Below are 15,696 nucleotides of genomic sequence, written 5' to 3'. Positions count from 1 at the left end.
GCATGAAAAACATATGGGTTTTGTCAGCCAAAAGTGTGACAGTGCCATTTCCAGACTGTGCCATTCAATTGTGTTAATAAAACTAATATTTGTACTTTCTCGTTGAAGTGTTCCTCATCAGGTGAGAAAAGAATTCTTCCAGAACCCAAAGAAAATTCAACCAAAAGCCACACTCTCCCTCCTTTTCGCTTTTTAAAAGATCTCTTCCTTCCTGGCTCTGCTAGGCACTGAGTTGTCAGTCACGCTCAAGTGGGATGCCCATTTTCTGCTGGTTGCTTCAAATCCTTATGTGTGTCCAACACTCCAGCTGTGGAAGTATGTACAGAAATAGCAGGCTGGCTCCAGACAGCAAGCGAGGGAGTTTGCCAGGCCACTCTCATATGCAGTGCTGTCGTCGCACAACATTCATCAGTCTGTTGCTCTTAATGTTCAGCATGCCATGGACTTGCTTTTTATTTTCTTTCTGTGAAGCACTTGTACAACTTTCACATCTCTCTCATTCAGAGGGGTGAGCCTGAGATAACTCCATTGTTAAGTGAATATCTTTCTCCCATTGTTCTCTTCACCAGTGAGTGCCAGTGAACCTGAACCAGAGACAGAGACAGAACCAGAACAGGAGGCTGAGGCCAAGCAGGGAACGGAGACACCCAAGGAAATAGAGACTACAGAGGTGGGACCAGAGAGTGAGGTGGAGCAAGGACCAGAAAGAGAGCCAGAAGAAAGTGCAATACTCAGTGAAAAAGAAAGGCAGAATGAGGAAGTGAATGAAAAAGACAACTGCTCTGCATCCAGTATATCCTCAGCAAGCAGCACTTTAGAGAGGGAAGAGAGAGAGGACAAGTTAACCAGTGACAATGAAACTGGTAAAGTGAAGTTTTTTCAATAATGAAGGGTTTCTGGTGTAAAAAAAAAAAAATGTTTAATTAGCATCTCTGTTGTTGTGTAAATTAGCTAACAAGCCCTTTGCACCTATGTAACACTTTCTTCACCCTGGCCAAGTTTTGTCTACTCTCTCCTTGGAAATCACAGATGGAATGGTGTTTCTATGTTTGAGGGACTGTACCGCCTTGATGAAATGAGGTTTCCTTTGATTTTAGACAATTTTCTTCTCATAAGGTAATATATTAAGTGTGGAATCATAATGTTGCAGCAACTTGCATCTCTGGCTCTCAGAGAATCCTCTACACATAAAGGAGTAAGACAAGGGGTTGTGCTGAAATAAGTTGTCATGAGATTCCAGATATCTTTTCTCATCCTTTTATTGGAAGAGAAAGAGCAATGAGGGCTGGAGTGTTTGTTCCTTCCCTCCAGTTCTCCCATCTTGGTTAGGTTTCAGAAAGCAGAGAGGGATACATTGGAGCCACTAAAGATATGTGGCCATCTTTAGCTGGTGTGGAGGAGGCACATGAAGTAGACCTCGACTGGAAAAGACCATTTCTGCAGTGAACAGTTGTTCTGTTCAGGTGTGCCACCAGGTGCCTGTAAAGGCCCAGCCTAGAAGTCGCCTTAAGAGCCAGCTTTCTGCCTGGAGAGATAATGACAACTAGAGCTTGTCATCCAACCCAGGCAGGGAGGGAGTGAAAGGCAGATTTTGAACCTTTGATTAATTATTCTTTTCCCCTTTTTTTAGGGAGGTGAAGGAATCTAATGTTGTTAGGGCATTTGGTTTCCAAGTTTTCTTAGGGCTGAACAGTTGAGTGCATTGTTCTAAGTTCTCTAAATTCTAGATAAGAAAACAAGAATTAAAAAAAATCACAGTTTGAAATAGTCTTGATCTTTCCTGAAAGAAGAGGGATAACTCTGAATCACAAGGATTACCTCACAGAGATAAACTGTCAGATTGTATTGTTCGTGTTTAAACCCCATCACTTTTGGGGGTTTTTGTTGGTGGTGGTGTGGGGTTTTTTCCTGGGAAAAATTTTATGGCACAGACAATTAATACCATCATTTTATTCTAAATTTAAGAGCTAATTATTTTTTTAACCAGCACTGGAATTGAGTTACCTAGAATGCTATTGTCTTAAAGAATGTAGATGGATATATGTGTAGGAAAGGGAAAGGGAAGGGATGTACAACAGATGAAGGATGTTGTTACACTGTGGCATGTTCTAAGATAGGCCAAGCGCAGATAAGGGTTTTGCCCTCATCTTGTCAGGTATCAAGCTGTTACTACTATTAAGTACTTACATGCTTTTTGTTAAAAGCTAAGAAATGTACACTGTTATTGAAAAATCAACATCTTAAAATTGACCTGTGTTACCAGTAGACCAAAGATGTACTAGGTCGTGCTATGTAGGAGGTCTCATGTAGTAAGTTGTTTGCTGTCTAGTAAGTGAGGAGATTTGGAAAGCAAACAAGAGCACTTTCTTCAGCAGTTCTCACATTTCCAGCAAGCAGTTTGCCATTTATGAGGTGGCTCATTTGTTCTGCCCAGATGCATTAAGGACAAAGGAATAAAGACTTTGGTCCTGGCTCTTCCTTCTTTAGCTACCCTGCTGAATTTGGCTTCCAACAAGCCATGTTTCTCCAATGATATTTCAAAGCTTTACCTGTGGAGATGAGTGCAGAAGAGGCCACCAAGGTAGCAAGAGTCTTCACTGATCTTTGATCAGCTAGGGCACAAGGAGGAGTCTTGGAGAGCCAAAGTTGGAGATTTTGTCTGGGGGAATTTTGATGACCAGTTTTGCAAAGGGGTTAAATCATGGAAGATCCCAGCTGCTGAAACTGAGAGTGAGTAGGTCGTGAGGGATTTATAGGAGGGATCCGAAGAACAAATATTTGAAGGAAAAGCTGGGAGTAGGGGAAAGTCCTTGGAAAGGCTTAGCAGGTAAAATTTGTGATGTGGGGAAGGAGTTGTCACACATCAAAGACAAATCTAAGAAACTACCTCAGGTGACAAGTCTTGGCGAGAAAGCAATCCCGTAGGTAAGGTGTGAAGAAAAATAAACAGGTAATGGAAGCAGTCAACCCTTCTTCAGGAAAGTTGAAAGAAACAGTTCTGGAGGTTGTATCCATTGCTGAAAAAGGAGGCTTTCTTTTGTTTGGGGTTAAATCTCTGGACTCATCTTAAAATGTGTTTTAGGTGAGAGTCATTGCATTCCATATGCTTTGTGCTGTGAGACCCATCCTACATCTTAATGTGGTGTAAGGGGTAAGGGAGAGCTGTGGGGCCCTGGATGTGGATCATGCCAAGGGGACACTTCTCAGAGCACTGAAATAGATAGTAAAAAAACAGCTCCATTGAAGGAAACCATAAAAGATGTTTAAAACTAAAGTATTAAAACAGGTGAAGAAGGGGAGGAAGCGGAGAAATACAGGTAAAATGGAAGTTTAAGAGAAAGGGCAGCTGATAGGTATAAAGGAAAATGTTTAACCACAAGGGGCCAAAAAGAAGGCAGGCTAGTAACCAAAATGAAATGTGTTTAAGAAATAGAGTTTATAAAAAATACATTAATAAAATGTGCAAAAACCATGGGGAAAAGAAGGAATCCCATACAGGAAATACAGTAAGTGTGAAGAATTATCTTTGTTCATGTTTAATCATTTCATAGGATGCCCACTGGAAAAAGAAACACCATACATTTTAGACACGCTATCTACATTGGTTAGCAGCATTATATTAAAGGAAATTTAGTCACAGAGACACTTACATCATTTATTTTTACAATTTGACCACTGTAGCTTGTTATTTATGGTGCTGTCTCAAACATGGTATTTTGCAGATTATTGTTGAGAAAAATAGTAGTCAGAAAGATGAAGCTTCGTTACAGTGAAGTTAAATGATTGTGATGTGGGAAGAAGGCCATTGGGCTTTCAATGCCATCATATATTGATGGCTTGGCTTTGCGAACGAAGATTTGGGAAGGGCTTTAACCACGCTTACTACAAGCACGATGACCAAGGGTATGTGGGATATGCAAATTTGGCTGGAAAAAAGGGTGCTTAGGCAATCAGGAAGTGTCTGACCAGGACTGTCATCTCCTGAGCGATCTCCAGCTACCCATGTGCTGGTCCGCCTGCATGCAAGATTGGATCTACAGCTACCCATGCACCTTGTCACCTACCGTTTTGACCCTCGCCTGGCCATACAGACAAGTGAGAGTAAGCCCTTCCAGCCTGCGCAGTATATTACAGGGAGGGTAACAGTGGTTAATGATAAGCAGCATTTTCAAGGCTCTTTTGTAAAGGTGCTCATATTCCTAGAAGTAACTTTTAAAATCTTGCTTACACTTATACTCATTAAGTTGCCGAGAGCTATACCATGGGTATGCAGCCTGCTCTGGGGTTCAAATTCCTTCCAAGCTATGCTGGTTATTTTCAGCTCCCATTCCTTTGTTGAGAATTACTCCCAGCCCATCAAGATTGGGCCATGTATCAGCACTCTCATTTACTTCAGTTTTTTTAAAGCTACTGCTTGCCCAGTTTCCAAATAATTGTCCATGTGTCCCCCCATTTTTTCTGGTGGGTTAAAGAGTGTTCTTGGTGCTTTGGCTCCCTCCCCTTGACTCTTTCTGTCTGTGTGTGTGTGATTGCAGGTCCATGGTCACAGACCATTCAGGATGCTGGTGTGAATGAACAGTGCAGCACCATTCTCAACAACAAGCGGTTTATGCTGGACATGTTGTATGCGCATAACAAAAAACCCAAGGATGAAGAGGAGAAGGAGCTGGAGGCGAAGGAGGAAAAGAAGGAGACGGAGGAAAGTGAGGAGTCACTCACTAGCCTAGCCAGTAGGATCTCTATCCTTCAGGCCACAAAGCAGGCCAAAGACGAAAGCGTCAAAAAGATGGAGATTGGAAATCTGGACAACCAAGGCAGTGTGAAAGCCTTTGCAGAAAAATTCAACAGTGGTGAGCTGGCCAAGGGGACAGCTGTGCCTGAAGATGAAATCAGTGAACAGGTCCCTGAGAAAACTCCAGCACAGCCGAAGAAGGAATCTGACTACATCTGGGATCAGCTCATGGCTAATCCTAGAGAACTTAAAATCAAAGACATGGATTTTACAGACTTGGGGGAGGAGGATGATGTAGATGTGTTGGACATGGATATGGGTCCTGGGGACTCCCTTGTTCCCCCTCCTCCACCTCCACCTTCCTTTCTGGGTTTGCCTCCTCCACCACCTCCCCTGCTGTTTGGATGTCCGCCTCCACCTCCACCCTCTGCTAATTTATTGGCTCCTCCTCCGCTGTTCAGCACTCCTCAGGGTTTAGGGTCACCCCAGGTTTCTAGGGGTCAGCCAGCATTTATAAAGAAGAAGAAAACCATTCGTCTGTTTTGGAATGAGGTACGGCCATTTGAGTGGCAGTGTAAAAACAACAAGCGCTGCAGAGAATTCCTGTGGTCGAAACTGGAACCCATTAAGGTGGACACTTCCAAACTGGAGCATCTCTTTGAGTCTAAATCCAAGGAACTGCCTGTCACAAAGGTACAGCTCGTATTCAGCTTGTTATTATTTTGCTATTGTACTAGTATTCATTCTGAGTTAGATCTACGTGATTTATGTTGTTTGTATGAAAACAGTGGAAAATTCTGGTTCTCACTTGGCCTATGATGGATGATATTCCATGGCCTGAAACTAGGAGGTGAGTTTAGGGTGGGGTACATGCCAAGCTGCCCTCCTGTCTCAGGTCTGTCAGTTTTGGGACATTAATTCAGGTGGCGAATACCAACACATTCTGTGTTAGCTTGCTTGTGGCTGAGTGCCAAAATAGGTATTGAAATCTGAAATATTTTCTGTTACAGTCAGGTAAAGGTCATGGCATGATGATTCATATCTGTGAATTTGACCGTTCTTCACTTGGTAATATTTTCCTAATCATTATGTGGAAAGGTTAGAATACCAAACTGGCTCTGCTGCAAAGAAGCTACACATGTGCTTTGTTCTGAGGGATCGATTTATCAGCTGGACCAAGTTTACAGCTAAACTCTGCAGGGGTGTTGGGTTTTTGTTTTATACTGGCAGACAGGCCTATTTTAGATCCTTAATTTGTACAATGTGGCTCTCCAAATTTTAGGATAGAAGCTGGCACAGGAAATACCTCTGTAGCTAGGGTTCCCTATTCCTTAGTATTGTTATAAAACAAATTCACAGAGGCTGGGTGACATGGCTGTTTAACATTAGACTCAACAACAAAAGGGAGCCTTTTATAGTTACACTTAGTAGGAATTTGAAGTGGCATTTAAAAAGTTATTAAAGTTTGCTTTTCATGGCTACATAAAATTCTACGCAGAATAATCAGTATCAAGGAAGCAATTTTTTTTCCAACTAAAATGCTAGTAAAAGATTTCAATCTCTCTTAAATAAATCACTTATGTTTTTTTCTCTATGCCTGTATGTTTTATAGTGACACAAAAACCCATCAGCACCTTGAATATTTTACTTCTCTTCGGCGGGCAAAGTTGTTATCTGTGCTATCTATCATGCATATTATTGTTTGCTGTCATCTAGGGAGACTGGATGTCCCACAGTAAAAATTCTCCATGGCACTTGTGTGGGTTATTAACTCAAAATTTTCTAATAGTCCTTCTTGAACTTCTTGGCCAAGTGGAAACATTGCAATTTGAACAATCAAGCCCCTCATTAAGTACCTGACAAACAACAGGTACATACATAGATGGCTTGCAGAGGTCCTGCCGCCATTGTTCTTACCTGACATAGATGCATGTAGGTCTGAAACGTATGGCATAGCAGCTCTAAAAACACACATAGTTCATTTGGCCGAGATTAATTTCTTTCTCTAATTCCTTTTCTGCTGAGGAAGGAATGCTGGTGACATCGTGGTGTGTTACTCCTCATCTCTCTCCCTGTAAATACAGATCTGCCACAGATGGTTCAAAGATGGAAGGAATGAGAGCATTTTCTTAGATCCATAAAACATTTAATTCCTTGAATTGAATGTGGAATGATGACATATTTGCCATTTCCAAGGTTTAGCTTTGTGCTAAATGCCAATATTGTAATGGATCTCTCTGGCTGACTCTTAATCTTTTATTCTCACCCAAGATTCTGATAAAATGTTAAATTGTTGGAATTCTGACATATTTACTTTTGCAGTCATTAACTGTGCACATTCCCAAACTACTTTTGGCCATTTTCCCTCCCTCACACTTGCTTCGCAAACCTGCCTGATGCTTTGGCACAGCATTTGGCTTCTGGCTGGAAGATGAGTGAGCAGGTTTCTTTGAAATTAGTGCAAGTCTGAGGAATGATTTAGGTGACTGCTTTTCTCTTGGAGACTAATAACTGCTCTCTGCATGAGCCGTTATGCTTTTGGCTCTCTTTCTACCCCGTCCCATTACACAGACGTTGAAGTCTCATTGTCTCTGGAGGGAAGACAGTGGTGACCAAGGAATACCATAGTGGAAGTTTAGCCTGACTTCTGAGACTCCTGCCTGGTTTTGGAGAATACAGGCAAATCTTCCAGGGTAGGGGATGATCCTTAGGTCAAGTGAGAGTGGGAATAATTAAGCAGACCACTGGATCCATAAAAGACTTGAGGTTTGGTACGAATATTACACTCAAATTAGGATAGCTCTCGCTTTTTCCAGACTGCTTGGTTTATTTCCAGGGAGTACATTCCCCGTTGTGTCTAGTTTCTCCTGTCCAATGGCTGCAATCCAAAACAGGTTTATTCTATAATATCGTAAAGTCTGACTCACAGCTCAGTTCAGCTGAAGAAAAGAGCAGAGAGCAACAAATCAAAAGTCAAATCTCCAGTTTTCATAGCAATAGATGGAACTAGGAGCACAGAAAAGTAACAGTCCAGAAGGATGAGAGGAAAAGCAAAGTCAGGGGGTATGTGTTGGGGGGGGTGTCCCTGTGTTACGCATTTGCTCTTTCATGCAGCTGTAACCAATTTTACTCCAGTTTCTAATCCTTCACTGTGATTTCCACAACACACAGCTATAAACAGCTACTTCCTGGCTCATGAGAAGTTTTTCATTAAACACAATAGACTGCAGTAAAATAAAGTGGGTTTTAAGTTATAGGATATAATATGGGAGCTGGGGAGAAGGAGGGTTGATTCTTGATTTTAGGAAAACTTATGCCACACTGGACAACTTGCACAATGATTATAGTTAGTGGAGCACCTTTAGTTGCAGAACACTTATTTTCTAAATACGGGACCACGACATTATGCTTGTGAATAGAAAGAATGGTCAGGTATCCCCTTCAAGCCAGTCTAGCATTTCTTTCTTTCTTACTCCACCAAACAAAGCACTTCAAAGTGTTTGTTTTTCTGTGAGGAGAAATGAAAACACACGGATACTACTGAATCAACCCCGGTTGTTCAGCCATTGGTTGTGCATGAAAGTTTTGTTTTGCTGATTCATCTATACCCTGTGGGATATAGTGATCCATCAGGTGCCCACAGACATAGAAACTAGTAGAAGGAAAAAATTAAGGCACACATTTTCATGTGCCTGTGTATATACACGCTTAGATACATATTCCTTTTGAAAACATTTGTTGTAATTTGAATAAATGCCAAGGCAAGTCATAAATGTGTATGAGAATTTCTAAAAAAGATTATATATATGTATCCTGGACAAAATCAGTGGCAGCTGAGTGATTCCATTTTAAACTCATAGTGCTAAATCCTTGTTAATTGAGCTAGAAATTAAGGAAAAAATACCATCTGGCTATTAAAGGATTGAGATGCAGGTTGTTCTGCAAATGCAAATGAAATATTTCTGACTTGATGCTTATATATAATTACTTATTTATATGATCACTGGAAAAGCATTTTAAATTTTCCTATTTTAGTTAAAGCAAAGAGGCCTGGTTTAGACCATGTGCTCATAAGCCTGCAAATCACCTTCTGTGGGATGAGAGCAGTTTTTAAGGAACCTGTTTGGGCTACCCAAAAAAAGAACAGAATCTGGCCAGTTAGGTCTTGTAAAGATTGAAATTCATTGTAATTGTTAGTGCATTTCTAGGAACATTTGTTTCCCACAAATTATACCACTTGATATATTTGTAATTCATTTTACATTTACAGTTTATAATATTCAGAAGTTCAGGGATTACGTTACATACCGACACAATAAAATATAAAATCAAGGGCACTAGTGCAATGTTCCCTCAAGCACTTGAAGTCATTCTCTGTTAATGAACTTATAAAGCCCAGTCTGAAGTCACCTAATATTGCAATAGAATTTAATAGGTGTAGCTTATTTTAACAGACACTTACATGTGTACAATTTAATTGCAGACAAAAAGCAGTTCTTTGCCTAGTGGTGGGGTGATAAAGTTCATAGTAGTAAAATCTTTCTCGTTTCTTCTTCTTTTTATTTATTTCAAAAGGATCTTTTTTGTAATTTAGCTGTTGTCCCCAGAATGGTTTAAAATCTCTTCTGCCCCTGTTCCTGAAGAGTGAGTTACCCCAAAATCTTATATTCCATATGCAGTTATAGCTCTGGAAAATACCTACATGCATACATCCCTGTACAGCTCATCTGTCTTTCGTAACTCACTGCTAAATAGCAAGTGTGCTGTTGCAATCTTAGTGAACCCAGTGGTTAGCATCATATGTCCCTCAAATTACTGTCTCTCTTGTCAGACTTGCGAACCTAAAAACAGAGCTTCAGATTGGAGGCTTACTTACCCATACTGCATGTGGGAAGCCTAAATTTAATTCCTTCCCCCCCAGCCTTTTTCCTTCTGCATAAATTCTTCGGAGCTGTGTAATTCTGTGCTGAGAAGGACAAGGTTAAAAGTGGTAGTTTAAAAAAGGCTTAGCATAATACAGACTCAAGAGGAAGCAGTCTCTGGTAAACCCCACTTGTTTTTATGTGGCCTTGACCTCTAACTGCGGTCCTGAAAATGTGGTTAATGGCCCTGAAAGTAGACATGACTGCTTTAAAGGAGAAGTTGCATCTCAGATCCTTCAGGTAGCTCCTGAGAAAATCCTGAGAAAAAGAGGGCTCTTTTATTCAAAGAAGGGAAAGTTCAAGAAAGCTTCAGGAATACTTTTGAGGGATTTAAGAGAGCAGTTCTGACAGAACAAAAATATAAAAATTAAAAACAAATTTTATCTTTGCTCTCCTAAAACTTACCCATTTTACTGCAGAAGTGTTTAATTTTTAAAAAACCCAACCCTCTTATTACTTTCAGAGGTGGTAGTCCCCAGCTCCTGTGAAGTGCACTTGCTTTCAGTCTCATCTGCACACACAACTTGCATTGTACCACATTAATCATGTAGGTATGATAAAGTGCTGCGGTGCCACGCACCATGCTGGGCAAGGTGCTATGACTGGTGGGCAAACCTCTTCCTGTGCAGGCAAGGAATGGAGCTATGCCAGAAAAAGGCATCTTTTTAATGAGAGAACATCATTCCCATAATGAGCTGACCCACAGCTGGAGGTATTTTGATGGAATCGTATTTGCTACCTTAGTTCTTCCAATGCAGAAACAGCATGTAGACCTGACAGTAGGGTATGTTTTGACTTGGTGACTGTTGTGCAGACCCCAAGGACGCGGATAAAAAAAGTTTTGTGGTCTAAAAAGCAATCTTTAGCGCAGGTGGAGAATTTGTGCTTTCATTGTTGTTTACACTGGAGGTAAGATCCCAATATTATGTCTAGTCTCAAACAGAACTTTGAAAAAAGCAGAAGAGTTGAGCCTGTTCTGCACCTGTGAAGGTTTTGACAGACATATCATGAGCAGTAATGTAGAATACCCTTCCTATGGCAGCCAGAGGTCAGAAACCCATGCCACTTTCTCCAGAAAGGCCTCTACAGCTCCTTTGCCAGTGCCCAAATTGGATTTATAACACAGGATAGCACTGCCAGGTAGGAGCCACCCTGTCTGTTTCCCATCCAGCCACACAGGCAAGAGAGGGTCAGTGGCCACTCTGGGTTGACTCATCCAAGGGGTAATTGAGCCCCAGAGCCCATCAGCTGCCCAGCTGCTACCGTACTGACCCTGTGGTAGAGCTGCTGCCCATCCGAGACAGCTTCAGGCTTTTTTCAGACAGACTCCTACCCCAAACTTCAGTGTTCTCAGGCCTTACAGGCACTTCTGTGTCTCAGACTAGCTCTGCTTTGCACAGCATCCAAGACTGCATTCAGCACTCTGGTTAAATACTGGCAGCTCATGCTGATAGCAGTAAGGATGTGGTAGAAGATTTCAGCTTTTTGGATGGTTATAAATGAATTAGTTTTACATCCAGTATCATCACCCTTGAGTAGGGGAAGTCATTAGTGAAAGGAGTGACTTTTTCTTCATAAAACAGGCAGGAGAAATAATATTCTTGTTCTCTTCTTTACCAAGAAAACTGCTGCAGATGGGAAGCGACAGGAGATCATTGTACTGGATTCAAAACGAAGCAATGCTATTAATATTGGCTTGACTGTGTTGCCCCCTCCCCGCACTATCAAGACTGCTATATTGAACTTTGACGAATATGCCTTAAACAAGGAAGGAATAGAGGTAAGGAAGAATAGTCTATGTCTTCAAGTCTGTATTTTCAATGTTTCCTTTACTTTTTAATTTATTTTTTTTTTGATGTTGTACATGATGCAGGCCAGACTTTTCTTGCAAGAGGGAAACAGGGATTTATTATATCATGACTGAGTGTTGAAACTGGTCAGATCAATGGAGTGTGCTCAGAAGCATGTAGTATTCACCTGAGATTGGGCATGCTTAGTAAACACAGATTCTCTGCTCTGTTTATGTCTGAATAACGATGGTGTTAATTCCTGTCAGGATTTTCAGGGTATCATCTGTTCCTCTGGAGCTTGACTGAAATATTGTGAGCAGCAAGAATAGGCAGGGAGTTACTAGGGCTGATGCAACTGGTACAGGGTTTAATAAAGTTCATGCCCAGCTAGCTGTTGGAGTCATTCTAGATTGTATATCTAATGGAAAACAAATACAGTGACTAGTTCTGCTCAAAATAGCATTTTTGTGTTACTGTTGTTTGAAGAAAAGCAGTTGGTATAAAGATTACAGATGATGTAATTTTTACCATTACATTTTGACTTTGCAGATATTCTTAACAAGATCCAAGATGAGCTCTGTTTATTATTTTTTTTATCAGAACATTTTTCTTCTATGAAGTGTAAAAGAAGCCTGCTGCTCCCCTGGTTTTTTTCATTGTAGTTGCATTCATGTCAAAGCTTTTTTTTTTTAATAAGCCTATATCATCTAGTAAAAGTAATCTACACAACTACATATCTCAGCAAGTAGCTGAGGTGCAGAGGTTGTGTATTGATTCACAGTCACCTTTCAGTGGTTTGGCTCTGTGCTCCATGATTTCTCCCTTTCTACCTTCACTGTGCTGACTACAGAAGAAAATGAGAAAAGCTGGCTACAATGGAAATGGAGTTGCCAACAGTTACATGCAAATTAAGTACTTATGGCAAAAAGATCATTCTAGCTAGAAGGCAAGGCCTGATTTATCCCTACTAGAATGTAGTTTCTTCCCAGAGCTATATTATTTATTGGCTATATATATACGTTACTCGTATTAAGAAGGTGACACATCAGGCTAAAAAAGTAGCTTTTCACGACTCAGCCCATATGCCTACCAGTGCAGTTTGCAGTACCAAGCTCTAAAGTGTTGGAGAGAAGTACCCCTCCAGCCAAGCCCAACTCACAGACCCCCAGTTAGATCTCAGTGCTGTAGGTGATCTTGCCATACAAAGTCCAACATAAAATGGATGATACATCTTCCATGCATTAGCTCTTTCGATTCGTGTCCTTCTCTCTCATGGTTAACAGAAGTTCCGCTGCTCTGCCCAGCTCACCCTTTCTAGTACAAGCATGTGTAGCTGTCCTGTCCTTCTGTCAACCACCTGTGGTGTCCACAGTTGTGAGTGCCTTGTACCACCACACCCTGCTTTGGGTGGCCTTCCCATTAGCTGCCAGAAACCTGTAATTTCATTTAAAATAGATATGCAGGTAGCTTTCAAATTGAAGAATTCAGAAACCAGGAAACAATACTCTGTTGATATACTTGCCCAGTGCTAAACAAAACTGGTTTCTGAGTTTTGAGTCCACAGCTTGAAGCTAAGGATGTGAGTAATCCTGATGTGATCTTTCAGATATTTAAAATCAAGAGAAAGGGTAAGTGGAGCAGAACCCATGTACTCTGCATCCTGAGGGGTGAAGCTTTCCAGCAGATCTAACATGGAGCAAGACACCAGCAGGGTAGCAAGTTACCTGAGCCGTCCTTTGCCTCAGCTGTGAGCTCTGTGCTATGTCTCCTTCCGAGGAGCATTGCCACTGTTCTGTTAGTGTGCACATGGCTTTAAGTCTGCACCTTGGTGGATAAGTTCGGATTAAAGGGTATCTTAAGACTGACCTTAGTGATTAGATATTTAACTCTCATAATTAATCCATACTTGCTTTTTAACTTCAAATATATAACTAAGATAGGAGGAAAAAGAAATCTCCAGGTATTTTAAAACTCTCTATACCTAAGTATGTTGTGTAATTTTAGGCCATGTGTTTGAAGTGATTAGGTACTCCGTAGCTTTGAAAAAGGGCAGAGAATGGGGGCATGGTGCTAGAGAGGCAGATGTAGTCCATTTAGTATGCAGAGCAGGCACTGTTAGAAACCTGTTTTCAAAGGAATACACAATGTGTGTCTGCAAGCATGCGTCAATTCAACTAAAAATTTTTTGCCACCTTATGTTTGCCAAAGTGGTTGTGTTTTCCTTTCTTTGAAAGCTTGGCATTCATTGTGTTTAAACAACTTGGAGCTTGCTGCAGGAGAAAGGACTGCCTGCTTAGCATGGATGAGGGCATTCTGTGAGCTAAGCAAAAGAGGCGAGCTTAAAATCCTGCCTAATTGTTGTGAAGTGTATCTTGGGCAACAGCAAGAATAGGGTCTACCAAACCAGTCTTTGGCGCTTGTCTTTAGTAAAGGAAATGAGAGTCCCTCTGTAAAGTGTTGTTTAGTAAGGGAATGTGGATGCAAATTAATTATACCAAAGGGTACTATTAATTTAGCAGAGTAAAACTGGGGTAATGTCATGAAGAAATTAAAGTGGATTGCTTTGTTCTTGACAGCTTTGAGGTCCTACACAGTATTGATGCACAGCTAGGTATAGCTTTTAGTAAAACTACTTGAAATTAAAGCCTTGACAAGTATGCTAGGTCCTCCATGTTAAGTAATGAGAGACTAGGTACCCCTCAAGATGTAAAAAAAGGTAAGAAATGAGAGCCTGGTGGTAAAAAAGGCAGATGGTGACATGTATAAACAAAAAACAAAATTTGAGTTTTGGGAACTGTTACAGTTATTTAAGGTTTTGTTCTGATAGTTACTGTGGTATGCTGGCATCTGCCGTTTCCAGTTTGTTTAGCTGAAGCTTTACAAAGTGTGATGGGGACTCAATGCTGCCTTGCTGGCTGTACACCCGTGATCAGCATAACCATACCCTAACGAAAGAAAAAAGCTACACTTCCACTCCTTGCAGCAAACCAAAACATCTGCTACAGTTTCTGTGATCAGCAGTGGTGTGTTCATGTATTTCAGTACAGAGCTGAGGAATAGTCTGACCAAGGCAACGGCTGCCAGTTCCCCATTTACAGGGATGGCTGTCAGGCATTTTAGATTAAATTCCTTCTGGGAATTTGCGAGAATTGAAATAAAATTAGTGCAGGTAGCCTCACTTGCCATGAGTCCTGACCTTTATATTCTTTTATGTTTTGTTAGAGTTTCTGCAGACACTCGTGTCTCAGTAGCTGCCTGGAAAGCTGAAGTGTGAGAACCTTTTTGGAGCAAAATCATCTGCCAAAGCCTGTCAAATATCCACCAAAATACCCACTAAGGTGTATTTATTTGGTTATGGGCCTCAAGCTGCAGAAAGCTTTGAACCCAGCAACAGTCAGATAGTTAGTTTACTAATTTTTTTCAGGTTCCTATTCACTTGGTAAGGTCAGCTGAAACCAAAGATGAAAACCAAGGCACCCCTGCAGCCTCATCATCACTGAGAAGCACCGTTGTCTCTTGAAAGAGATAACTTGAGCACGTAATTTCAGCAGAGGAAGCAGCCTATTTGTAGTCTCTGGTTAGGTGCTTCTTTGCACCCCACACTGGGGCCTGTAACCCTCAGGCATATGAGGTTTATAAATTTTGCCCTGTGACACTTGTAAGGCTTTCCTCTTAGAAATTTTTTGGAGGTCATACATCAGAGTCCAGGAAATAAGCAGTTTGATCCCTTTGTTGAAAGATCAAGCAAGTGGCTGGGTCCAGCGGTCCAGGAGCATTAGGATCCATTATCTCATGTAAACGGGATCTCCAAAAATTGCTTCTTTTTCTACATGAAAAGATTTCTGCATTGGTTTTCCTCAGAATATTAATTTCTGGCCCAAACAGTTGTGTGAGAATGAATAAAGGTGAAGTACGTATATCTGACATATTAGAGGATATGAGCATAGAGTTTGTTGATAACCAGTTCTTCTTTAATTGGTGTTAAGAATGCTGTACTTGGGAGAGCATTATGAACTAATAATTGGACTGAAAGCCATTTGTGATTTAATGGTCACACCAAGTGCCAGTAACCTTCTGCCCTGCTGTGTTTTTATGCTACTTTACTGCTGGTGATGTTTAAAAAATAATAAAAATAATAATAAACTGGCAGTCAGTGTACTCATCAGTTTCCAGCGCTGAACAAATGGATTAAATTAGTCACAGGTTGGAAATCAAGAATAGGAGTATTTTGCCACTTGTACACCAAAGATGA

General features: G+C 40.9%; 1 protein-coding gene across 9 annotated transcripts in view; it reads left to right on the top strand.

The window, feature by feature from the left end:
* FHOD3 (formin homology 2 domain containing 3) overlaps positions 1-15,696 on the top strand; it is a 374,952-nt gene that overhangs the window by 307,086 nt on the left and 52,170 nt on the right. For all 9 annotated transcript variants that reach the window (XM_061369591.1, XM_061369598.1, XM_061369592.1 and 6 more), the window contains 3 exons: positions 570-863; positions 4,536-5,425; positions 11,276-11,434. In XM_061369591.1, the coding sequence (XP_061225575.1) occupies positions 570-863; positions 4,536-5,425; positions 11,276-11,434 (1,343 nt within the window). The remainder of the gene's footprint in view (positions 1-569; positions 864-4,535; positions 5,426-11,275; positions 11,435-15,696) is intronic.

Source organism: Neopsephotus bourkii, unplaced genomic scaffold, assembly GCF_033783945.1.
Source record: "Neopsephotus bourkii isolate Nb327-2 ecotype Australia unplaced genomic scaffold, CSIRO-AGI_Nbou_v1 NB_1508, whole genome shotgun sequence".
Taxonomy (NCBI): Eukaryota; Metazoa; Chordata; class Aves; order Psittaciformes; family Psittacidae; genus Neopsephotus; species Neopsephotus bourkii.
Note: the sequence above shows the minus strand (reverse complement) of the source record. Positions and strands in the feature narration are given on the sequence as shown.